The 25,465-nt window shown below is 37.7% G+C and overlaps 1 protein-coding gene across 1 annotated transcript in view; it reads left to right on the top strand.

The window, feature by feature from the left end:
* Nucleotides 1-25,465, top strand: part of TTLL11 (tubulin tyrosine ligase like 11) — a 49,081-nt gene that overhangs the window by 12,525 nt on the left and 11,091 nt on the right. Inside the window, 3 exon segments of the mRNA XM_037400113.1 lie at nucleotides 4,250-4,825; nucleotides 5,417-5,512; nucleotides 6,053-6,171. Coding sequence (XP_037256010.1) covers nucleotides 4,250-4,825; nucleotides 5,417-5,512; nucleotides 6,053-6,171 — 791 coding nt within the window.

Below are 25,465 nucleotides of genomic sequence, written 5' to 3'. Positions count from 1 at the left end.
CCGTTCCCCACCCTCCTGTCTTCATCTGTCATGTGTAAGTTTTGATGGACTAGAAGGCCTGAATAATATCCAGGCCTTCTAGTCCATCAAAAAAAGGACTAGAAAATGATGGAGAATATAACTTCCTTTGCAGCTAAATGGAAGGAGTTAACTATGAGATCTATGAGACCAATGATTGTTAAAATGCAGTACTTCAAAAGCAGGTTGCTGTTGCTTCTTTAACAATAGTCCTTGGAAGGCGTTATCTTTTTTGAAAAAGTGCTGCTGTAGCAGAGCAGAAGGAGCCCGAGGCATGAACGACAGAAATGGGAATGGGAGGCAGGTGATGCCCTGGCTGGTGTCATAGAGGGTCTTTGTTACTTTCTGCACTAGTAGACCATGATGGGCACTTCGTATGCACAACTAGAGTCATAGTAGGATATGTTTGGTCATGGAGGTTTGATAACTAAGTGCCTTTCTGGGATGCTGACTTTAGCAATGGTGAACCAGAGAAGCTCCTTTAGTATGCAGAGTAATGTCATGTCAGGGGAAGATTATTCTTTAGCGATAAAAAGACTAGGGCATAAATCCTGATTTTCCTTCTTTGCATATGTAGGCCTGCTGATCTACTTGGACCTATTTATGCATGTGCTGTTTATGTAAGCCTGATCTCTGTTGTGGCATTTTATCCCTCAAGGTGACCTCTTTGTAAGAAGGATCTTTCATTGAGTTAGTATGACATTTGTCTGTGAGAGAAATCCTGGTCTCAATAATTACTCTTGAATTTCTGCTGTAGTTAGAAGGAAGGCTTTTAGCGGTGTGGTTCTCAATGAGCTACATAACTGGATGGGATGGAGCCAGAAGTCCTTCAGGCCTTGGGAACATCGCCGCTAGCAGAGCTGTGCCTTACATGCGGGTCAGCAGCCTGATGTAGGCACAGGGGTGCTCTCTAGAAGTCACGACGATCTGACCGGTGCTCAGCCTGCTCCAGTGTGCTCATTTTTTCTCTTTCATTCTGCAGTGCCAGGGGTGATGGTGGCAATTGATTGGTTTTTCTTTGTTAGCTTGTGTCCTGAGGCTTCTTAAAGTCAATCTCTGGTTGTTGCTGGTGAGCCGCAGGGCTGCGTAAAACCAGATCACAGACTTCGTTTAGCATGTGTCTGGCTGAATGGAGAGAATAGCAGCTGCAGGTCTGGCGCGGTACAACGTGTATGCAAGAAAAGTATGATCTGTACTGTGACATCCCTCCATTTTGACAAGAGATTTTAAGTGCTTTACTCTTCTGAATCCCCTCAGTAGCTGATAAAGGTGTTAGCCTACATCCTGTGTTTTCTTTAGCTGCATTCTCTGTTAGGAGTCCCTGTGCCAGTGCCGTTAGGAATTTCATGAGCTACAGTCATGGTTATATTCTTTCCTTTCTACATGTTGTAAAACATGCCATATTTTATGAATTTAAAAAAATTATTCTAAGATAACTCTAAATCCTTCCTGACTTTCTTTCTCAATTTCACTACTTATAATTGGGGCAGCCAAATCTCTGCAGTTCTTATTTTTGCTATATAAGTAGTAAATAAACTAAAATTTATTTAGGCAGGAGGAGATATGCATGTACATGAAAGATATTCAGCAGATGTGTCAGGCCCTTATGGTGACCTAGTTACTGTCTTCCTGGTTTTTTTGTGTCCTCAAATAAAATGCATTGAAGCTTGCAAACTTAAGGTTTGCTTCTTGGGAATGTGAGTTTTGTAGACAATTTAGATTGTGTAATTGCTCTTTTATCTGATGTAAAAAGATTCCTTAATATATTTGGTTTGGGTGGTGGGGTTTTTTTTTGAGAGAGTTTTGAGTGATTATATGCAGTTTACAAAAGTGCACATTTGAATCCAGTGATTAGTTCTTGGTGCCATGTTTAATTCTGACTCACTGTATCCAGTTGGGAATGACATTAGTCTCCAAACATTCCCTGCTAAATGAATGTGTCAGTTTAACATGTTCAAAGGCCAAAACAACCTTATTACGATAATCATGTTTTGGACTACCAACTATTAACAGGCTGTTACAGGTGTGTTTGTTTAATTTTCTCACAGATAAAATAACTGATTCTTTTGGAAAGAAAAATGGGCATTTCTTTTTTTTTTTTTTTTTTTATAATTCTTTATGTACCTCCTATTAGTTTGTTAAAACCAAAATCTCCAAAGATGTTTATCGTTGCTTCCAAGAAGCTAGTTTCTATAAAAGGCTGTTGTCTCTTACAGTGCCAAGCCCTGTTTATGCTCCAGAAATCAAGCTGCTGATGTTGGTGTGTAGAAACAATGGTGGGATTGAGCAAAAAGTTCAGATTCAATTGCCTTTTGAATTTGAGACATTTGGATCTAGATCAGAGTTTTAGAACTTTCTTCCTTTTTATTCTTCTCACTTTCTGAGTGAGGATGCAGACACCTCTCTCTAGTATTATAATTCCCTATAATTTACTTTTGTGTTTCATCTTACTAAGGCCACATCTAGGATTCTGTAGGACAGCTACATACTTCCCCATCACTGTTACAATTTCTGTTTGTGGTAAACCACTTCCCTTGCATGCCCCAAGAATTAAGGGCACGATGTGGAAAAAAACCTCAAGGTATGGCTATAATGGCTTATAATGTACTCGGGGATATCTACAAAGCAGTGAGAGAACTGGATACACAAGTATCGAGGCTCATGCTGCTGTAAACAATGCAGAAATAGGTCATACAGTCCTCCAGTGACAGTCTTACAAAGTATTAAATTTGCTGTAACAAACAGAGATCTTTCGTGGCAAGGCACTATAAACAATGGATAGAAACTGATACTGAAAGGTACTGGTTTGCTAATTGTTCCTCTTTCCCCTGCCCCTCTCTTGCTCTTTCTGTGTCTTGATGATCTTTATACATATCCTCACAGTGTATTAGGTGTGAAAATGTTTTACCTGCTAGTTCCTTTCTAGTGGGGGGCCATCTCCCACCATCCCGTACATAGTAAGTTCAATTGTCAGTATGTGTCTTTGGAAAAAACGTTTTCCAGAATTATTCTATTGATCTAATTTGTTAGCAGTAAAGAGTATTTGATACAACTTTTTAAGAAATCTGCAAACATTTCTCTGTAAAAGAGGTGAAATGTATCTTGTCTAGTGGCTTTTCTAAGCGTTTTGCATATTAAAATGCATTATGCTGTGTAGAAGCTGGTGCTGGCTGTTCGTGAGCTCGTACGCTAGAGTGCACCGTATTTCATGCTGAACCAGCACAGCAGTGGTGAACATCTGAACACATGCACTGTCTTGAGGAAATGACAGGCCAGGTGTGGAGTGCTTTGTAGATTCATCCAAAAGTTTAGATTTGGTACTAGACACCTCATGTTCTCTGCCGATTTTCTTGCCTTTCTTGATTTTACACTAGGTACATCTAAAGAAAGTATTTGAATTGTCATGAACAGATCTTCCTTAAGCAAATCAAAGCCACTGAGAAGAGTTACTGAAATCGTGATCAAATTTTCTTTCTTGCATTGGATAGAGAAGTTGTAATTGCATGTCAGGCTTGAAGGGAATTCTGGTATAATTTAGAAAACCCTTCATTTTGGAAAACTGGTAGGTAACAACTTCAGCATAAACACTGTGCTTTGCTTAGTAAATTAGTGGTATTTGCTTAATATCTATACATGTTCTAAGTTTTTGTACATTTGGTTCAACATTCCCTAGTTTTACTAACACTGGGTATCTGATTGTGAAAAATACTCAGTGGTGGAAAAAGGTATTATCAGTGCCAGATTTTTACTTTATCTTTTCTTCTTCCCATACTGTTCTGTCTGCATTCATATCTCAATAAATAAGGTGCCTTTCCTTGGGTTAATGATTATCTTTGTCATTTTAGTCATTCAAAATGCAGCATGAAAGTTTAACTTTGCGGTTTCATATATATTGTTGACTAATGAAATGGAGCTCATGAGATATACAGCATTTCATTTTGTAAATTGGTACATAACATTGAAAAGAAGAACTTGAAATTGTTTATACAATGGTTTGTTAAATAAAATGACCTTTTGCCTGCACTAGTAATTCCCTACTCATGCTTTTTTGTTGTCTTTGTGCTTTTCGGCACTGTTTATCTTTTACCTTTTTTGCACAGTGTTTACTACTATAGTGATCATGTTATTTTTATGTATTTTTGTTAATGAATGCAGTTCGTTGATTTTCACAGTATCAGCTAGTCTTCTCCCCTCCATTTAGTGTCTTTCAATGTAGTTCTTTTCCTTCTAGGTCCGTATGATGAAAGACAGCGATCCATCCTGGAAGCCTACTTTTATTGTAAAACCTGATGGAGGGTGCCAGGGGGATGGTATCTACCTCATTAAAGACCCAAGTGACATCAGACTGACGGGAAGCATCCAGAGCCGGCCAGCTGTGGTCCAGGAATATATTTGCAAACCACTGCTTGTTGACAAACTGAAATTTGATATTCGACTTTATGTCTTACTGAAATCTTTAGAACCCTTAGAGATTTATATAGCCAAAGATGGACTTTCTAGATTTTGTACAGAGCCCTATCAAGAACCCAGTCTAAAAAATTTGCACCAGGTTTTCATGCACTTAACCAATTATTCACTAAATATCCATAGTGGTAATTTCATCCATTCTGATAATGTGAACACTGGCAGCAAGAGGACTTTTTCAAGCATTCTGTGCAGACTGTCTTCCAGAGGAGCTGATGTCAAAAAGCTGTGGTCAGATATAATATCACTGGTGATTAAAACCATTATTGCACTGACACCAGAACTGAAGGTTTACTATCAGTCTGACATACCAGCAGGAAAGCCTGGGCCAACTTGCTTCCAGGTAGGCTGGAATTTCTGCCAGAAATGCAGTTATTTCTATGCGTGGGTTAATTTTCTGAGTGTTCAATTAATTTTCTAAAAGCTTTCTCTAGTTATGTTGCTGAACACTGGTTGGGTATAGTGCACAGACTGAATAGCACTGTGTGAGATAAGAGCTTAGGTTCTCCTCACGCAAGTTTTGCCCTACAAATCTCAGTCTCCTGACCTAATAGCCATAAGCATATACGGGGAATTTTCAATGGGTATCAGTCATTAGTAGCAGTATTCGTTCCATCTTCTGGGTGTTGTAGCTATGAAGCTTTGCAGCTTCCTAATGCAGCTATGATGATGGCAGTTTTAAGAGCCACTTGTCATAGGTGCTAAGATTCCACGTTGACAGATGCAGCATTTAGAGATAGGGATGGTGTGAAATTAGCCATCAGTATTGAAAACAAACAGTTTCAGTAATTATTCAACAATATAGCGTGTTGCTCAGTTATTTCTCTTTTGTCCCTCAAATGTTTCTTCCTCCTGAATGTTGATGTATGGATGACCATTGCGTTCTCTAGGACACAGAGTAGAACTGCAGTAACACATTGCTTGTTTTGCACAGATTTTAGGGTTTGACATTCTCCTAATGAAAAACTTGAAGCCCATGTTACTAGAAGTAAATGCAAACCCCAGCATGAGAATAGAACATGAGCAGGAGGTAAGACCTCTCAACACGATAGTGATACTGGAATAAAATTGTTTAGGTTTCGTTTTCTGGTCCTTTTCCTTGTTTGAAAGATGAATGCTGTCTGATAATATGAAACCTCCATGGTTCTCTGTAATTTTCTGCTTTGAAATCGTTGCTAATCTTATAAAGTGGAAATATGATTTATTGGAATTGTGAAAGCTCTCCATCATCTTTGTCATAAATACATTTATTCATCATCCCCTGCAGTTGAGTTAATTGTGTTTGGGGGTTTGCTAATATTTTTTTTTCATGTTTGTATATATAATATAAAGATAACATTGGCAACAATTTTTTTTTTTTTTTAATATTTCAATTTACTAGAGAAACTTGCCAAAAATCGCTGTAATACCTCAACATTTTCAGTTTTGTATTTGTGTATCCTTTAGGAAGTATTTTGTAATCTATCATCGTGTATCTAAAACACGTATGACATGGATGAAGTTTGTGCAAATGTGGAATAAATAATCCTTAGTTCTATACTGAGTAATTGTATCCCTTTGTAATTTAAAGCTTTCTCCTGGAGTATTTGAAAATGTCCCAAGCCCTGTTGATGAAGAAGTGAAAGTGGCTGTTATCAGAGACACTCTTCGTCTAGTGGACCCTCAGAAAAAAAAGAGAAAAGATACCCAGTAAGTGTGTTCACTGTCTGTTTTTTGCATCAGTGCCTTGCAAAGTGTAAAGTATTTTTTTCCTGTTATGTTGGTTTATCCAGGACAATGAGTTCCCAACTGTCTGTGTAACTCCTTTTGCATCTACAAGTGTTAACTGTTTCAGAAAAGCTTTTAGGATATTTATTGGTGGCATGGCACAAAAAGAGTACCTGGATTTGTAAATCTGCCAGAGGAAGGTCAGGGAAAAAAAACCCATTTTATTGTACGTTCTGTTTAGTAGCAGCAAGTCCCCGAAGTGTGGTATTCTCACAGCTCGGCACTGAGAGTTTCACATGCTGCTTTCCTACAGGGTTGGTGGAAGTGTGGAGGGAGCCATGCAAGTGCTCTAGCTCAAGGAATTGAAGGAGTCCACAAACTGACAGTAAATTAGGCTTTTTCAGTTCCCCTGGAACATCCTACCTTTGATTCAGAACTGGTACAAACAATTTAGTAGCCCAGATTTATTTATTTGTACTTTTACTTGAGGACTTTTTTATTTTTAATTCAGAACAGTCATGAGATGTAATTTGTGTGTTAATCTGCTTGAAAGACACAAATTACTCTGCATGAATTGCCCCATTGGAGCTGAAAAGTATGAATACTGTATTTAGAAATTGCTTCCTTGATCTGTGATAATAAACATAGTTAAATCTATGAAATCTAGAAATGAGAGGAACTGCCTGAAGCAGCTTGCACAGAAATGCTTGTTGCAGGCAGGCTGAGAGAAATAGTATCTTCTTTTTTGATGAAAGACCTTGTTTTAAGCAGTTCCTTGGAGACATGAAAGGGAGATTTTTTTTATTTATTTATTTATTTTCCCTGTCCCTAGAAAGTCTTGCTCATAGGCTTGCCTCCGTACTAGAATACCTATCTTGTTTCTTCTCTTGGCACTTAGTGGCAATCTTAAATACGTTATTCATGTTCTATAATGATCTCAAGTACAGATCTGCTGTCCGTTTGTAGACAGTCCCATGAACAAGACATGACTGATAATATTTACAAGTTCCGTATTATTCAATATTATTATAAGATCAGACTTTTTTCAGAGGCAGTGGCACACATAAAGGTTGCTGTGGCCAGTATACAGAACATTTTTCAAAGCAATCTATACTGCGTGTTGCCTGTACTTAACCTTCACCCTTAAGATTACTTCAGTGCATGGAGCTGAAAAAAGATAATTTTTTAACCTGTAATTATGTAACTAGTCATGTCTTTTTTTTTTTTCTGTGTGCTGAAGTTATGTCAGGCATTCATTAACTACATATTAGATATGGAAAAAAGGCAAATGGTGATTACACATAAATTCTTGGAGAATGCCAGTGTGTGGAATGCTCATTCAACTGAGGATTCTTCTCTGGTACATTTTGAGTACTAAGTAATTTATAACAGGATTAGTTGGTGGTGAGATAAACTATTGGCTCTTTACAGCAGGAATTCTTGCTGTGATGCAGCTTTTTTTCCAGGATAATCTGGTTAACAGAGCATCTTTCTGATGAGTATCTACATTTCTTCACCATAAGTCAATCCTGTTTCTTGCTGCAAAGAGCACTATTCTGATAACTTTTTGTGTGGATATACGGGAACTCTTGTGTGACAAGTGCCTGCCTGTTCAGCTGAGATTAACCCCTTCTACTTCCAAGTACTTTTTATTGAACTGGGGATGTTGCATGGAACTTCTTGAGGGAGACATGATATTACTGTCAGCTTCAAGTAAAGGACCTCATTGTGATCACCTATGGAGATTTACACCAAAGCAAAAGCATTTGAGGGAGGAACTGAGCACCAGTTGCTTTTGCCACCCCTTTCCCTAGCAAAGGTTTTGCAATGCTTTCGCCTTGTGTCCTGGCTCTCGCTCATTTCAGTGCGTTTCAACCAGTTCTAACATGTGCTCCTGTGTTCCTTCTCCAAACACTCCTACCAGTAACCACAGAGAAATGGCATCGTTCCTGTTTGCAGGACAAAGATTATCACTAAATAATTGACTGGAGATAGAAAACTGACAGTTTACCTATCCATTGTTACACTTTTGCTAGTCTAATTGTGCTTGGCGGCAGGGCAAGCAAAATTTGGCCTATTAATGTAAAAAAACCCGAAACAACTGGAAGAGTTCCTATTCTGACAGCTAACCAGCAGCAAACATTGTAGACTCTAGTTTTGATGTTAATGAAGTAATGGACACAAAGTTTTGATGATATATATAACGCTGAGTTTGAACACACAGGGGGAATGCTGAGAAGTCTGAGCAGCATCTCGGGTAAATATTCTGCTATGGAGATGGATTTGATTTCCCTCTATCTCCCAGATTAAAATAAATGAAGCATATAAACAAAAGTGAGTTTTAGAAGTCATCCTGAAGTACTTCATTATCAGGAAAGATAAATAGTTCAGAGATTTTTTTTTTTTAGTTCATTTTTTTCTCATCTTTATGGAGTTTTGATTTTTTTTCTCCTTCATGTGACATAATACTGAAATAAAAGTTGAATAAGATCAGTTTATTGTGCCATACATATCTCTTAATTTTTCCAAGACAATTCCAGTCCTTACATGCACCGATCACTAGTAATTATCTTGCCACTGCCAATAAGTAGTCATTGAAACTCTGCAGTGACACAAGTCCAAGTGAACGTACTTAAATATACTTAATGGCTGTTGTTCCACAGTATAATGATCTTTTCTTGGTTTTCAGAATTTGTCCTGGCCGTTTACATACTGAGGTGTGTAGTTAATAATTTGTGCACGTAACATGTTTAAACAGAAACTTCAAATTCATGCAAAGGTTTATTTTTTTTAATAGAGGAAATACCTTCTTTTGTAGAGATGAGGGAAGCCTGTGTTATTCTGTGGTGCAAAAAACATAGGGAATTAAAACAGAATAAAAAGTGACACAGCCACATATGAGGCTTTTGGGAAGGATGAGCAGGGTGGGTACTGCACAGCACCGGCTTTGCCCCGCTGGACAAATCCTGTATACCTCGGATGTACACAGAAGACCTATTCTGGATGTCAGGATCCTGATAGCGGTAGGTATCCCTATAAAGGTTAATGTCCTGCTTTGCTGCATTAATTTAATTGTTGCTTCCAAATCCTCTGCCTTAGTGCAATTGTAGCCAAAGTCAGATGACAGCAGTTTCCAAATACCTATTAATAGAGAGATTTAGAGCCCTGTACTGCTTTGCAGGCTGGAGATGTATGTCAATGGGTCAGAGCCTCCCAAGAGGAGAATCTGAAAGTGACTCTGCTGGTTACTTTGTTAGACTGTTTTCAAGCCATTCTGTAACCCAGAGGGTGAGTGGTGTCTGGCTTTGCCTGATCAAGTACAGTCTCGGTAGCCCTTTCTGAAATTAAAGGCGGCAGCTAATCAAGTAAATGTTGTGTGTTTTGGTTTACTTTTTTTTTTTTTAAATCAGCTAAAGTGCACTGTTATAAAAAGAGGGTTTCTGATTTATGTAGAACCTTTTTTGCCCTGGCTTTGGTTCCTAGACTAGTCCTATTTTCTGTAGGCATCCTTAATTTGGAACTCATTTTGCATATCATTGAGAAATTAAAACATTTAATGAAATAAAATGTAAGTTACTAACTCTTCTGTTTGTGTGGCAGTACTATTTCATGGATTTTAAGGCTTCAGTAGATCATTGCAATTATCCAGGCATGATGACATGCTGGAACAAACACAATTATTTGTGGCTGAATTGTTTTCCTGGAAAGATGGGATTTTAAACTCCTCTGTCAATCTGTTAAATATTATCAAAGTTTACTTTCTTCTAGCGTTACTACAGAGTGAATTCAGGGGGGTAGTGATGGCCAGTAATCTTAATCTCTGTTCTGAACATCTGTTACTGCTAATTCTGGAATTATTGTGGTGGTTTTTCCATCTAACATTCTTTCAGCCACGGTAGCTCTTTTGACTTGAATTTGTGATCTAGTGAAGACCTTCACTACCAGTTTAACCAGCTGGTCACTGTGTCATCAGGAGGTAGCGTTCCTCCTTGAGTGAGAAATATAATGTTAAAAAAGAAAAAGAGGGGGAATGGATGTAGTTTCTTTTTAAGATATTCAAAGCATTGTGTATAATAGGGGTGGTGCGTGTCCCTTCATAGGATGACAGTGTGCATTTTTATCCAAGCCTGTAATTGCCAAATTTTCTAACCATGTTGCCTACACCTGACTTGAAGAGCGATGTACTTGTCACGTAGTAGTAATATAGGATAAGGGGCTGAACTGTGCTTAATAACGTTTCTACAAAGAAACTTGTATAAAGCTTGTATAGTGTTAAATTTGCTCTGGATTTACTTCTTGCGGCAGAGGGTACTGTTCACAGCCTGCTGAAGGTGGGACAAGACTTCAGCTAAAGGAAATTTGTACTATTAAGTGAATGGTCTAATAACACCGAACAGCATTTAAAGTAAATCAACGTTACTTGTGTAAACAGCAGTGTTTAATTAAGATAATCACTGATGCAAATCATTGTTGATGTTATGCCTCCAACAGAAGATGTGTTTTACAAGGCTTCACAAACTTTTTTTTTTGCCTAGTTTTGAATCCTTATAGTAGGAAAAGGTTTTAGTTTCAGTGTTTGTTTAGTTATTAGCAATTTATTCTTCTTAAAATTGCATTAGATTTGAGGAGCAAAAGAGTCTCAGTCTTGTGTGCAAATACTATATTATTCACTGGATCTATAATCTATAACTAGATGTTAGATTTAAACTATTTGACTGGTGGTGTAATTGCAAGCTGTGAGTATCGTTTGGAGTGGGTCTGTTCTAAATGTCATGGGAAGATCATTTATATCATCTCATCAATGCTAATGGCCTGCTTTCCTGTCCTGTCAAAAATATGTGTTCTAGTTTACTAATGCTAATTAATCCAGCAATAATAAGCAACTTCTTTATATTTTTGTTGCTGTTTTTTATTCTTTATCCCAGTATGTCCTCTTGCATTTACATGCCTAGTTTCTTACATACTTCAAGACAGAAAATCAGCATTTTGTTCTTTTGACAAAGAAAGCATAGTAGTGTGACATGCTTGTCATTAGAAATATGAGTTGCTCATGGAATAAAATCTGCTTTTGACTTGCTGAAGATGGTGAAGGTGCAGCCTCCTAAGTAATGTAATTACTTTTATTCAGCACTGAAATAGCCATTGACAGAAGAAAGAATTGAAATGCTTTGGAAATGAAATGTAATTTAATCTGTGGCTGTTACAAAACCAATCAATTCATTGTGCCCACAAAAATGAGTGCTTTTGTTTTATTACCTCTTATGGTATTGCTGTTGCATTCCTAGTTTTCCTTTTCTTGGGTGATACTCTCTGTACATGCCACTTCTTTGTGTTAGAAATTGAAAAATAGTGTTTGTCTATTTGAGTTCAGTCTTGAAACTTAGTTGTGATGTTCTGAGTATTTTTTTGTTCTTTCTGACAGATCTCTGGATTCTCTAGCAAATGTCTCATTGCTCTAGCAAATGTCAAATATGATTAACTAATTTTCTGAGCAGGAAGAACCCCAATGTGGTCTCTCTCAAATTTTTGCAAGATCAGCATGCAAACACTGGCTAATGTCACTCTCTTCAGAGAGCACCCTGTAAATATTAATGTATGTCAGTTTGACTTTTTATCTCTAAGTGTTATGTAGTTAGCAAGAAATTCTGCACAGAACAAGATAGGTAACTTTTTCTACTGTGCGAATTACACATCTTTCTCACTTTAAGATTTCTTTCTCTGATGCAGGGTAAAATTAATAGTTTCTAAGTGGAGAATATGTGATCTGTATTAAATGAAAATGTGAATTAATTTCTGGATATTCTACTTATGTATTTTCTGCCTTAAATGTAACTTACGTTGAAGTGGCAACTTCTTCAGGAGATGTCTCCTGCTGTGCTAGCAACCCATGTGTCTAACTGTGCCTACTAACCTGCAAGAGGAATGTGGGTCTTTACTTAAACAGGCTTTTCAGTAATGCTTCTCTTTTGTACGTTTCAAAGACATTTTCCAAATCGTAATGCTATTTTGAATTTCTTGATATTGAGGAGCAATTTTGTACTTCCTTAAAGAAGGAAAACCAAGTCAGGGAATCAGCTGTGGAGCTGTATTCCATTTATTTTCCAGGTATTTCTTATTCATTTTGGTAACCTCCCCTGATGGTTGTCATGTTTAATGGACATATGAAAATATACTGTGCAAAGATGTCGAGAGTATGATTATCCTAGATTTTGATGATGATAAAGTCATACTTGCCATTGATTACTGTGTTTATCTCACTGTATTTATGCTAAGCTTATGATTGTGTGATGGAGTGGTTTAAGAGGGTCAGAAACTCAGTGTGCAAACATATGGAAATACTGAATGGGAGAATACTGGCATTGCAGCTATCCCTGATCAGGAAATAATGACTGTTCCTTGGTCTTGTTCTATCTTAGTTTCTGCTTCTGTGAGTAAGTGTGTTATGTTCCACAAGAATTAATAACTCAGGGTTGTCAGCGCCTTTTGTGTAATATATGGTGAGTTTAGCACTTATAAAAATAAGCACCTAATACACCTAGCTATGGTAGTATCACTATTCTGGTTTCCGTTTGCTAATTGACTTGATGAGCTGACTGCTAGAGCTTTAGGCTGATTCCTGTATCCCTTTGTGATCACTTGGAAGTCTGGTCAGGTTTTCAGCTATTCAAATGCTTCTCAGGCACCACCTCTTCATTCCAAGCCTTATTTCTGCCCGAGAGTGTATGAACTCATATGTGTGGCTTTCTTGAGATTGATCTTTCTACTGTGATTCACTTTGGAGGCTGACACAATTTTTTTCTCCATCAGTCAAAATGACCCAACATTCATATTGAGGATCATTCTGCCAAAGCCCTTTGAAAGTACATTGAATTAGACCCTTTCTCTTTCCTAGAGGGCTTTTTGGTTTATTCCTTCATCAGGCAATCTGCCAGCTTCAGTATCAATTCTTGTCTGTTACGTTAGCCCATGCGGCTTTTGATGAGTTAGACATGTGAGGGAGACTTTAAATGTGATGTTTGTCAATGTTACTTCAGTTTAGATTACTGAAACATTAACTTTGTTTTTCTGTAGTTGGAGAGTATTTATTTCTACTGCTATTTCTCACTCTGCTCAAGAAGAACTAGCCTCAACTACTCTGGGTTTTGTAAAGCAAATGTTACAGGTGCCTTGGTCTTTGCTCTCTGTTCTTGCTTTTCCAATTGTTTAGCTGCTTCATCCTTAAGAGCTTTTAACCTTTCTCCTGTCGATTATGGCAGATTGTGTTGGAAATTCTGCAGACTACAATGTGAGACGTCCCCCCACAAAGGGAAGGGAAGGAGCTGGTAATGTTTGATTCACAGAATAGTTCTCCATTGGTTTTAAGAGCCACTTAGAGGAAAGTGCCACAAGAGTGTTTACTACAACAGAAAATAGAATACTGAGTGCAGAACAGGGGCAAATAATTTGAATGTGCTGTGGCAGCAGTCCTCACATAGAAGAGAAAATAAAATCTGCTGATAGAAATAAGGTCAGATCTTTTAGTTTGTAAGTGGCTCTATTTCACACATAATCTGAAATGTTTTAATTGACTAAAAATGTGTAAATGCATGAGCAATAATAACTTTTCTTCAAAAATGGCTAAACCCGTATCCCTAGCATAGATACAGTAGGAATTCAGTAATTCACATAAATGTTTTTCTCTATCAAACCATTAGAGGAAAAGTTAAGTCTTGTGAAAATAACTCTGGCATAGGGCATAAAAGATGCAGTTTCCATTTCCAATTCAGCCAGTTTACTCAGTGACCTTTAGACAAACCATTTTCCTTTTGCTACCATTTTCATTGTGTGAAAAGAGGATGGTGCCTTGCTTCTCCCATGCATTGCCAGTCTTTCTGAATTAATAATGTTCAGGATATGACCTATTATTATGCTTTGTAGTATACGAGGCCAGTTTATGTATTGTTACGTAACAATATTACAGAAGAGCTTCGGTTTTCTTCTCTGGAAGACTCTAGGTCTGATGCTATACTTTTCAGTAAATACCCCTGGTGGTTACTAAGGTTTCCAAAGCATTCTTCACCTCTTGCCAGCCTGATTGTCATTAGTGATCTCTTCATCTTTTACTTTCTCCCATACAGACTGCATAGAGTGCATTTTCTATGCAGTATCATAACTTGGTGCATGGTGTGCTATTTGAATATTCAGGATATTAGGATTTTGAAAAGAGGTTTTCTCAATGTCATTCTTTCATGATGTTATTTTCATCTTTCTTCTCATTTTTACAGTCCTTTGTAATAAAATGGAGAATTTCTAGAATATCATTGGAATGCACACAAACCAGCACTAAACCCCATGCTTGACAACAGATTAATTTATGATTGTTCCCATTTTAACCTTCACCACTGAAGAAACTGCTGTTAGTCTAGGTTTGCAGGTTGGTCTGCCTTTGCTCATATATTGTAATCTAAGCACTAACGTCTTGAATGTAAAGACTGTATTTTAACTTCCACATAAAGAGTGAATTCGGTCTTAGTTTGAATGTCTTGAAATGACCCCATATTGAGGGACAGCTGGAAGTGCTTAGAATGTACTAAGCAAACAAGATGATGACAGGCCCAGTTCCTTTAAAAATTTTAAGGGACAAGAACTGATATGGGTTGCATAATTTTGAAAGGCTTCATTTTCAGCACTGTGAAATTAATTGGTCCAAAACCATAGCATGCTTTTGCAGTAATTGGTGTGCTGCAGTGCCCCTAGCTCCAGTGTGAAGTCTGGTTTTATGTTATCAAATGGCGAATGGAGACGGGTTTGTCCAATTAGACTTGAATCAGAGTGGTATGAGATGCAGCTAATCTAATTACATTTTTATTGACATCGCTTTTCTTTCTTTTTGCTCTCTAAAATTTCTAGTGAGCAGCAGAGGAAGGACTGGAAATCAGCTGAGGAATGTGACCTGTCAAGAGTGTTTCCATAAAATCTGAACTTTCCAAACATTCTAATATATCATAATGAGCTATAGCAATTACATCTTACTCACACAGTATTACATTTTAAGTTGATCATTAAGAAGCCTTTGCGCTTTTTTTTTCCTTATGATGATTCTTAAATGAAAAGAAAACACTGAGAAAAGGAAGCTTTTATCAGAATATGTCACTTTCCTCTAGTCTTTGTACTGCAGCCACAGAAGTTGCTGTGATCTTCAAGGTGTGCCCTAAAAGAAGGGAGGTCAGGCATAAAGTTAGGTGGCTGCTTTGTCTCCTTCCAAATGGCATAAAAATGAACGTGGAGCAGTGGGTCTAAATATGTTTTCGAATTTAGTTATTTGATTAGAGATTATAAGTGAGTCTGAATGGTAATAGAGTCTGGCTTAAGGCACGCTCTGTTTTGCATCCCTCGTAACCTGCAGTTAATGGCTGGGGCAAGAGGAGTCCCTTGGACTTCACTGAGCCAGAATAAAAAGCCCAACAGCAAGGCGGCTGCTCAAGCCTTGTTCTGTAACTGACAGCATATGTGTTGGAGCTCCTTTGGTGTGAGCTCCTGCTTTGACTGAATTCTGATGAAGTAAGCTTCTCTTGTATTGTTTTGTTCTGTTGTGGTGGGATTTTCTTTGTTTGGTTGGGTTTTTTTTTTTTTAAACATAAACTCGGCAATACTTCAAAGCATCCCTGGGAGCTTTGTTGCGCACAGATGTTTGCTGTATCCAGCCATTGCTGCTGGCAAACTTCTGCTCAAAGCAGTGAAAATTAAGATTAAGCATGGTCAGAAATTTGCTCAGGTTACATTGGATAAGATATAAAACAAACAGGAATTTTGATCTAACTCATCAAGTGCTTAAGTGTACACTTAAGTGTTTTGTAGAGTTAGCTCTCTGTACCTTTGAGAGAGTGAAATTACTGTACTTGTTGAGGTTGCTCACCTTTTTCTTTTACCTCAGAGATAAACTGGCTTGCAGAAATAATGTGGTAGAGAAGTCAGTGTTTTTAAGTGTTTTTTCCACTGTTCAGGGCTTCTCATGTGTAGCCTTCAGAGCTGACATCTCTTCAGCCTGAGGTTAGTGTTTTTCTGTTGAACAAGAGCTTAATTTCCAACTAATTTTCGGTACTTGGCTCAGGTTGTTTTGGGCTTCTCTGCCTCAGTGATCTAGGCATCCATCCAGCTCTGAAAGTGCAATACATTTTGTCAGAGAGTGTTAATCCATACTCACTCTTTAAGTTGAAAAACTGTCATGTAGTAAAAGCTAAACAAATATATTTGTGTATAGTGAATCCACTGATTAGAGTACCAGGGCAGAGGAGGACACGGTTTAGTGTGCTGTCTAACTGGAAAACAGGCTGTTCGGAAATGCTTTGCGTGAAGAAGTAACTTTCTGATTATAAAATTGATTTAATTGAAGTTAATTTGTTCTTCATGTAGGGAAAGAAAGTTTATTCTGTCTTCTCTTCTACAGTTGCAGTCTCCTTCCTTCCTGTGCTAGACTGCCTTAGTCGCAGCCTGTCTAGTGCAAAGAGGAGGAAAATGAGCAGTTGTTTCCTTTGTTAAGGAAACTACTTAATTTTTTTCAAGTATGTTTTTAAGAGAATACTACATCTTCTTTCTTTGGATTTGCTATAATTTCCTCTTTAGTTTTCAATACAGGAAAGCTGTTATGGTTTGAAGTTAAAACCGCTTTTTTTTTCTTCTTTGTGTTAAAAGTACGGTGCTGAGACAACATCTGTGTGCCTTCTCTGGCCAAGTGGGTTCACTGAATTTGCATGTTCATACAGGCAAGGTGATCAGTTGTTAGGCTTGAGTGCAGATTGTTTTTTTCCTGATGCTTCAATATGTTAATAATTTGAGCTGATTTTTTGCTATCAGCAAAATTTTCACCTCTGCTTACCCTGCAGCTTGCTAACATACTCTGGGGTTTGGGTGGTATCTTGACTTACTGCAGGAGCCCTGATCCAGCTGCACCCCTCGGTATAGAGCTTTTTCATGGCTTTTGTGTAAGGCACAGTTTCCATTACTAACCTGCAGTTAAACACTTCTTGAATAAAATTGGTTCTCAGAATATTAGCTTAATTGGCTTGTCTAAAATGAAGGATAAATGTTTATTTAATTTGACATTTTTTCCTTTTTACCTTTTGCAATGTATGTTTGTGCCGTACAGAAGCAACTCTGCTTTTAAATTATTTCTTCCGGTTGGTCTATAAGGTCAACTCCAGTAACTTCTAATTTTATGTATTCTTTCTGATAAATTGCTTCCCAACAGATAGTTTTCAAGAAATAAGCGCACAAGTGTTTACTGTAAATTATAGTGTAATATAGTGTGTATTTGGGTGTGTAAGTCTGTATATACAGCATGCCTACCCATAAGTGTATTTGTATGTAGTATAAAAATGTCTTACTTCTTACCTGTCTCCTTGCCATCTTCACAATATATATGTTTGTGTAGCTAAAACTATGACCAACTGTGATAGTTTTGATTGCATGAAATCCATGGGGTGAGCCTTGAATACTTTTACTTGGTTTCCAGTTATATCTTTTAAGTTCTTCATGCAACTGCTGAGTTGCAATATGTACTTTATGTTCCCTCCAGAAGAGCACGGCCCATGAACAAACGGATTTAAAAAAACAAGATTTCATGCAACCTAGAAGATGTTATAACAAATCGATCAGCCAAGGGCATGCTAAGGTACATCACCTTACCAATAAAAGAAACAAGTAATTTCTGTGGAGTAGGGCTCCTGGGCCACGTAACAGTCAGTGTTTTATTAAGGTAACAGTAAAATGGAATAAATGAATGCATACACATGGATTATAACCCTGAACACCAGTGGAAAGTTCTTACGTGCAAATACCTCCTAAGAATTATTTATTTGCAATGTATGTGGATGTTGAGGTTAAGAATGGGAGGACTCATAGCAAATAGTTGTCAGTCTTGGTGCAGTAATGAATTATAGAGCAGATTTAATGATCTAATTACTGCATGTCATTATAAGAAATAACACAGTTCATTTATGTATTTTTCACTTGGTGCAAACTGTTAATTCTCTGTACTGTAACACGGAAGCCCAAGTTTGGTACTGTTAGTTTGAACAAAAACCACTCCATTTTTTTTGACAGACTGAAGTAACTGATAGTACTTCTCATTGACTGCAAAGTGTGTCTCGGCTGGCAGGTTTCGCTAATTTGGATGCATGGTTTGGAGAGAGCGCTTGAAAAGGTCAGCTCAATTCTAACATAAATTGGAATTTTAATGGAAGTAAATTTTTTCTGTATGATTTTTAGGTATTTCTAAATATTAAAAATGCGACAGTATTTTTTGAATGAGGTTGTTACATTCTTTTCAGTTTGAAGAGTTTATTTTGAAAAAGCCCCCTTGCTTTTACAAGGTTTTGAGTAAACCTGTTAAGATGCTTGGAGGGAGATAGAAAGGATCCTGTTTTTTATTGCAAATTTAATTTTGCTGGTTTTCACATGCAGTCATTAGGTTTTTTTTTTTCAACTGAAGTTGCTGATACCTTAATTGCTTTAGAATAAAATAAAGAACTGCTAGGTTTTTCTTCACCCAAATAACCTCTGAAGTGGAATATCAAATGTGATGTAGGGTCTTTTTCCTTCCCAAGAAAATACCAAAACCAGAGGGATTACAGACTCTGTACAAGTATGTTCTGTAAAAGGCAAGGTGCATGGTAATCCTTGGAGAATAACCAGATGGAGAAGCAAAATCAACCTCAGGGATCACAGAAGTAGAAGGCAGGGAGACCTGAATAAGATAGAGATTCCCTGAGCTAAAACTTGAGAGAATAGGAAAATGTGAGACTTCCCTGTTCAGTAGACATTTATGTGTGGATGCTCAGCTTGAAATTGTTCCTTATGTTGCGTGGCTAGAAAGTGCTGGAGTTCAAATGCAGGGTCCTAATTTGCGAAAGCAAACTTCACTGCGCTCTGTTGGGACGTGCTTAAGTACGTTCACTGTTCCATGCTTTGTATGTTGGTTGGTATGGTGCTACATTACACGTGTGTTCACTGTTCTACATCTGGAGCCTTGCTTTAAGTGAGCATCGTGTCTGTGCTGCCTTTTCCCCAGTCGCCAGGGCATCATCTGTGCCAGGATGGTCCCAGTCGGTGGCTGTGCAACCAGTATGTCAGAGACCAGAGCCATGAAATGGGTCCAGCTTGTACTGCTAAATATGTTCAAAGTGTTAAACTTCTTTACTGGAGAGAAAATTTTATAATTTATACTAAAAATGAAATGGATATGTAAACAATAAGATTTTTGAGGGTATTTTTACTATAACAAGGGGGTTTTAGGCCTGGGGAGATGATAGCAATTCATGTCAGGCATTCTTACACCTGATACAGTATTGGAGTTTAAATACTACTGCACTCCTTGAACATGTTTCCAGTGTTACTGGTTAACGTGTAGCTGCTGGTTGTTCCAGGGAGACTTTATTTGGGCAGGTGTGGGTGCTATCTTATCCCTGTTCAGAAAGTTTTACGTTAAACACTCAGACCCGCAGGGTGGTCCTCCCTCTGTTCTGTGGCGCTTTGAACTTCTTTAGACTTTTCCAGTGACAGTATTGATGACCTGCTCTGTAATACTGTCTGGCAGCTGCTTTCCGGTCTGGAAAAGCACCATGTTAAAATAACATGGATACACATAGCAGCTGGAAATAAAAATTTTCTTGTTTGTTTGCTTTTTTCCCTTCTGCAGGAATTCTGTGATTTGTTGAGACAAAGTTGAAAATGATCTTTTTCTGGCAAGATGTTTGCTTTTCAAGACTTCCCCCCCCACCCCGTTATAACTATAGGGTAAATACAAGCATTTATTTTGCTAGCATTTGGTCTTGAATAGACATGAGTAAGAAGTGAAGGAAGGAGGTTATTTCTCTGATTTTTTTGCAGGAGCTTTATTCTCATTAGCTTCAGGCCATCAGAAAGTTATGTGTTCTCAGCCACTGCACATAATGAGTATGAATATTAGATCATAACTGTATATGAGAACTGTTTGCTTATTCCCCTGTTTATGCTCACATAATAACGGCAAAACAGGTTTTTAAGGGACAGCAAGATTAAGTGCTTGGGTTTTTGACTTGACTTAAGTGCAGGCACTGAGCAGAAAAATAACATTTTCCCTCTTACAGATATCCTTCAGGTGTCAGTTCTGCAGGATCCTGGTTTTATTACATCAATCACAAGCAGCTTAAGGCTTCCAAAAACATAGTCACAGACAGATGTTGAGCCTGTCTGGGGATTAGAAATATCCTCTTCCATTAAGTATAAATTAACTTAATCACCAGGTATGAAAGATAAGCAGCATAAACATCATTCCCCGAAGCTTTCATTAAAATTCTATTTAAAACTAGGCTCGTACTTTCTATGACTTGATCCCCCTTCAAAGAGATTATATCTGCTGTAAATTTTTACAGTGACAGAGTGACAGAAATTAATGTATTGGGGGCAGTGATGTTCTCTATAATTTAACTTCTGCTGCTAGTCATCTTTTAGCAAGAGAGATGATTGGCTTATTTTTAAGTAATAATTGGTCTCCAGTCTCTGAAAAAATGAGAAAGCAATAAAACTGCCTAGCACCCAGTTGCCAGAAAATGAAAGCATAAAGCCATATTACTTAACAGCAGTGTAATCATCAGTGGTGTTATTTTGTGTATGTAGAATTCACCTGCTTTAATAGGAGGATTACTGCTGATAAAATGCAATTGCACTTCTGCTTTCTACTCTATTGGATGACAGGGTAAAGCTCCTTTTCTATCCTAACATAATCATGACTGCTTTCTAAGAATGATTTTCCACATGGGGAGAAATACCATGGGGTTTAGTTTTTTTTCTACTCTACTGTAAGACACTTGGTGGTCTAATTTAATGTTGGTTTCAATATATTACCAGGCTTTACAACAGGTTTGCCTTTGCAGTATCCTGTATTACTATTTTTAAGGCAGTTTTCTAATGGAACAAAGGAAGCTCTAGAGAAATAATGAGGCACGTAAGTACCTTTAAAAGCAAATAGTGAACACAAATAAATCTACTAGGAATAATAAAAGCTACCTCCACAAAAAATAAAGAATTTGGGACTATATTTAATGATCTTTGTTCTATAATAATTTTTTGCTACAGTGGAACAAACTCTTTCAATGCAGGTTTTGCATCGCTTATCCATTATTTCATTTTACTAATGCCGTATTTTCTGCAGCATTCAAATAGATAATATAGGTAATAGCATAAGCAGTCATGCTTCTGTTATGTTAAAAATAATAAATCTTTAGCTAATGCAGACTAATTTTACCATTATTCTTAAAAAGAGAAAGTTGGAAATAAAGAATCTCAATTAATAATTAGGAAATAGCTTTTTTCCTGGCACATTGCACCTGAGACCCCTCAAATGCATTTCTTCACTTTAATGGTTTAAACTATGTATTAGAGGGTGCTGTAGAAATAAAAACAGAGCTCAAGTGCAACCATTACATACAGCTGGATGTTCAGCTCAGGTGTGCAGGATCTGCGCTGTATCTCTAAAGGATGTCTCCTCTCCCTGGTGTACTGCTGTACTGATTCCAGTCATCACTGAATAAGGTGGAGTTTAACAAAACTAGATTTAATCACAGTATCACTGGTGAACACTTAGAGCATTGGATATCAGGTTTGAAACTGTTTATTGGATTGAGCTTTACTTTAAAATACAAGGGAATTAACACAGCCTTTCTGACTTTTGATTTATGTAATAGGCTTGTTGAAAACCTAAACACTTCATTTCATACATGTGTCTCCTTAAAACACCCTAAAATTAAGCACTTTCTGATCCGGAAGTTACTAAGATCACAAATGCCTATATTGTCTAGAAGGATACATTTTTCAGAGGATAGTGGAACAAATCCTCGCTTATTAATGAGGGCGGGTAAGATCCGTTCCAGACTTCTGGGCTTCTCGGGTTTCTGTGAACCGGTGGTTTCTCTGTCTGGGTTCATCTTCTGAAATCCTTCCACAGCCCTGTTGTCAAGGGAGGGATGTAAATATCTTGTTCCCCATGCTCTGGTACTTTATGGATGGCCACAACTGTGTTAGCTGTTGCCCATATTGTGATTTTTTTCAATGGAATCTGAAAGCTTATTTACATTACAGGATATTTGAAGCTATTTCTGTAGCGTTCTCCACATAAGAGTGGACAACAGCTTCTTGAATGCTTTCATCTAGGAGTGAACAGACACGGCCGCATTTGTATAGGCTAAAAGTGGGAAGCTGGGCACGGTTTGCCTCTGCACCGTCTCCTGTTTCAGAAATTCCTCTGATCGATGCACGATTCAGACAGGAAAGACTCTGTACAACTCCTTTGAAAGGGAAGTATTAATCCTTGAATAATACTTGTCGATAACTGCAGTAAGCGTAGCGTTGCTTGCGTGGCTATTGGACATGTTTCCCGATACAAACTGCATTTCTTCCTAGACAAAATGTGTAGGACAGGACGTTAGCTTGTCTTGGGTTTCAAGTTTGAAGTGAAGGCTTAGTCTTTCCTGCATATGATATGAAAATGTCAGTAATATTCTCACTCATCGCTTTGTGCCCTTGACGTGGAGCAAGTCGGGACCACCACTAGGTTTCTACGTCTTGGAAAGACTCATTAACAATGTGTTCAGGTGGCAAACTTTCGCAATCTTCCATTTTCTTTCAAAAGCTACTCAATCTTTAATGAGATGTGCTTATTTTTATAATAAGTCCACCTAATCTCAAGAGGCAGCGAGCCATCCTTCTCAGGGGACGGATGTCTGTGGAGCTTGAGTATGGCACATGGTGAGCAAATAACACTCATGGGACAGAAAATGGGAAGTCTGCAGCGAGCAGATGCTGTGTGTGAGAGGTGCTGTGGTTGTTGATGATTGACTGCAGGGACTTCGATTTAACTTTTTCAAGAAGCTGCTAAATTATTTTGGTTTCGTTAAGCAAATGGCAAAGCTATGGAGTATATTTTTTAATTTAACCTTGGGTTCACCTAAAATGTGTTGGCCAACTCTCAGAAAAAAAACTTGGTACGCTCCTTTTCTTCCCCCCTTCCAGAATGCCTGCACCTTCAAGGCCCAACATTGCATTCAAAGTTAGACATGGTCATGTTCTCAATAAGGTTAAAATCTAAGTGAGGTGATTTAACAGCTTTATTTCTCTGAGATAAGGATTCTTTTTTCTGAGAGAGATATGGAAATTCTGATTGTTTTCAGCACTTTCTGCTTCCAGGAGACAGGACAGCTGCTGCATTTTCAAATTGTTTTTTGTATGATGTGAAGTTAGTTGTCTGCCAACAACGTGGTGATTATCAATCCTTATTCTTAATGTGATTGATTCAGCTCTTTGAAATATGGACTCTTTATTGTGGTTGCTTTGACTGCCTCAAAGCATTCTTGGAAGTGTTGAATAAACTATACGTAAGAGCAATAATGTTTCTAGCAGAATTTCAAAAATCTCTTACTCTGTGGGGTTCAATATTCTTTTGTTTTTGTGCAACTTTATTATTATTTTGAAAGGAGGAAATGCTACTGCTATTGATGTTTTTTACTTTGCCAGGGGGTGAAGAGGAGATGAATATTCAGTTTCTTCAAATGAAACTCACAAGTGGCTGGTATAAAACAAAAGATGCTGATTATTCACACAACATGCAGTTCAACTATGAAACTTCTTGCTATCGTGTACTGCAAGTACTGGAAGTCTCTGTTAATAAAATTAACTGGATTACTTCATAAAAGAAAAGTAATGAATGGTTGATAATGCAGAGACACTGCTCTGGCTTTGGCTTAGTTTCCTAAACAATTTATTTCTGAGAATGAGCACAGAAACATACTTCATACCTACACAAGCCAGTAACAAACACCAATTTCTTGGGAGGTCCATATACTGTGGTGATAAATGGGTGGATAGATAGATTAGTCATGCAAAATACTCTCTGCTTTTAACTATGTTAACATAGTCCTTGCTTTGAGAATAGAGGCTCAGCTGAGGGAATAATTATAGCTTCAGAATTCAGAACCTAGTATTTTCTTTTATTAGGTAAGCAGTTGTCAGCTGATACCAAAATTGCTTAATATATACTTCTAGCAATGCCCTAAATGTTAAATGTATCAAGTGAGCATTCTTAGAAATATTAATACTGCAGTTCTTACCCTATTTTACACTGAACTTGACAGCTAAATTTTATATACAAGTATACAAAATGCTGCAAATTTTGAAGCCTTTAATTAGTAGTTGCAAATTTGTTTGTCCCTTAGCAACTTGTATTTGCATAAAGATTAAGGCCGGTCAGAATGAAAGGGATAAAACATAGATGGAGGAAACATTAATAAATTAGTAATCATGTATAAAAGATAAGTAGTCTTAGATGTCATTTCCATAAGCTTTATTAAAATTGAAATTCTTTTTTTAAAGATGCAGTTAATATTTTCTGCACAGTTGATAATTTCTAAAGAGAGATCTGTCATGAGCTGCGGAATTAGAGAAATTAATGTATTGAGGTCAGACATTAGTATGTAAATTAAGCTTTGCTTTTATTCTGTATGGCAACAGAAGCATTACCTTATATTTGACCTTTCATTCATTTAGCCTGACTCAGCTGTGTCAGTCAACACAATTAATTCGAAGGAGCAGCTTTAAAGTGTGGGGCTCAGCTTGCTTCTCCTCCCCTCGCCTGTTGGAAATCCTGTGAGAAAGGAGCTAATGGAGGGAGCCTGCGCAAATTCGCTTTCTGGACATTTGTTTAGCATTTTGGAGTTTCTCGTCCCTTCCCCACAACTCCCCTGTGGCACTTGTCCATAGACATTTTTTCAAGGTTTTCAGGGAGACTAGGGCCAAGGGTGAGAACCCTGGGTGTTGTACCCAGACTCCCAAGGTGAAGCCCTGAAAGAGACAGCGTATGTAAGAATTTCTTGGAAGGCACATTCTGGAGTAAGAAAGAACTGGATGATAAGTATGTGTAGGAGTTTTCAGCAACACTTTGAATCTGGCAGGTAACACTACAAAAATGTGTACTTCTGTATTTTCCAATTGACCGATGAGTTAATGGTAGGAATGGAGGTGAAAATCACTCTTACGTTTTCATTATTGCTGGGCTTTGGGCTGTGTGTAGCTGTACTGCCAGTGCTTATACCGATCTTTGATTGCACGACCCTTGGGGAGTTATGCATCCGCCTCACCCTTATGGTGTGGTGATGGCAGATGGCAGCGAAACACAAAAGAAAATGTAATGGTGCATTGCAAGTGAGTAGCATTTATCTAGTGCTAGGGCAAAAAACTGGTTGTGCACTCTTTCCTTGTAAAGATGTGC

The sequence above is a fragment of the Falco rusticolus genome, chromosome 9 (genome assembly GCF_015220075.1).
Source record: "Falco rusticolus isolate bFalRus1 chromosome 9, bFalRus1.pri, whole genome shotgun sequence".
In the NCBI taxonomy this organism is placed as follows: Eukaryota; Metazoa; Chordata; class Aves; order Falconiformes; family Falconidae; genus Falco; species Falco rusticolus.
This window is presented reverse-complemented; position numbering and strand designations above follow the sequence as displayed.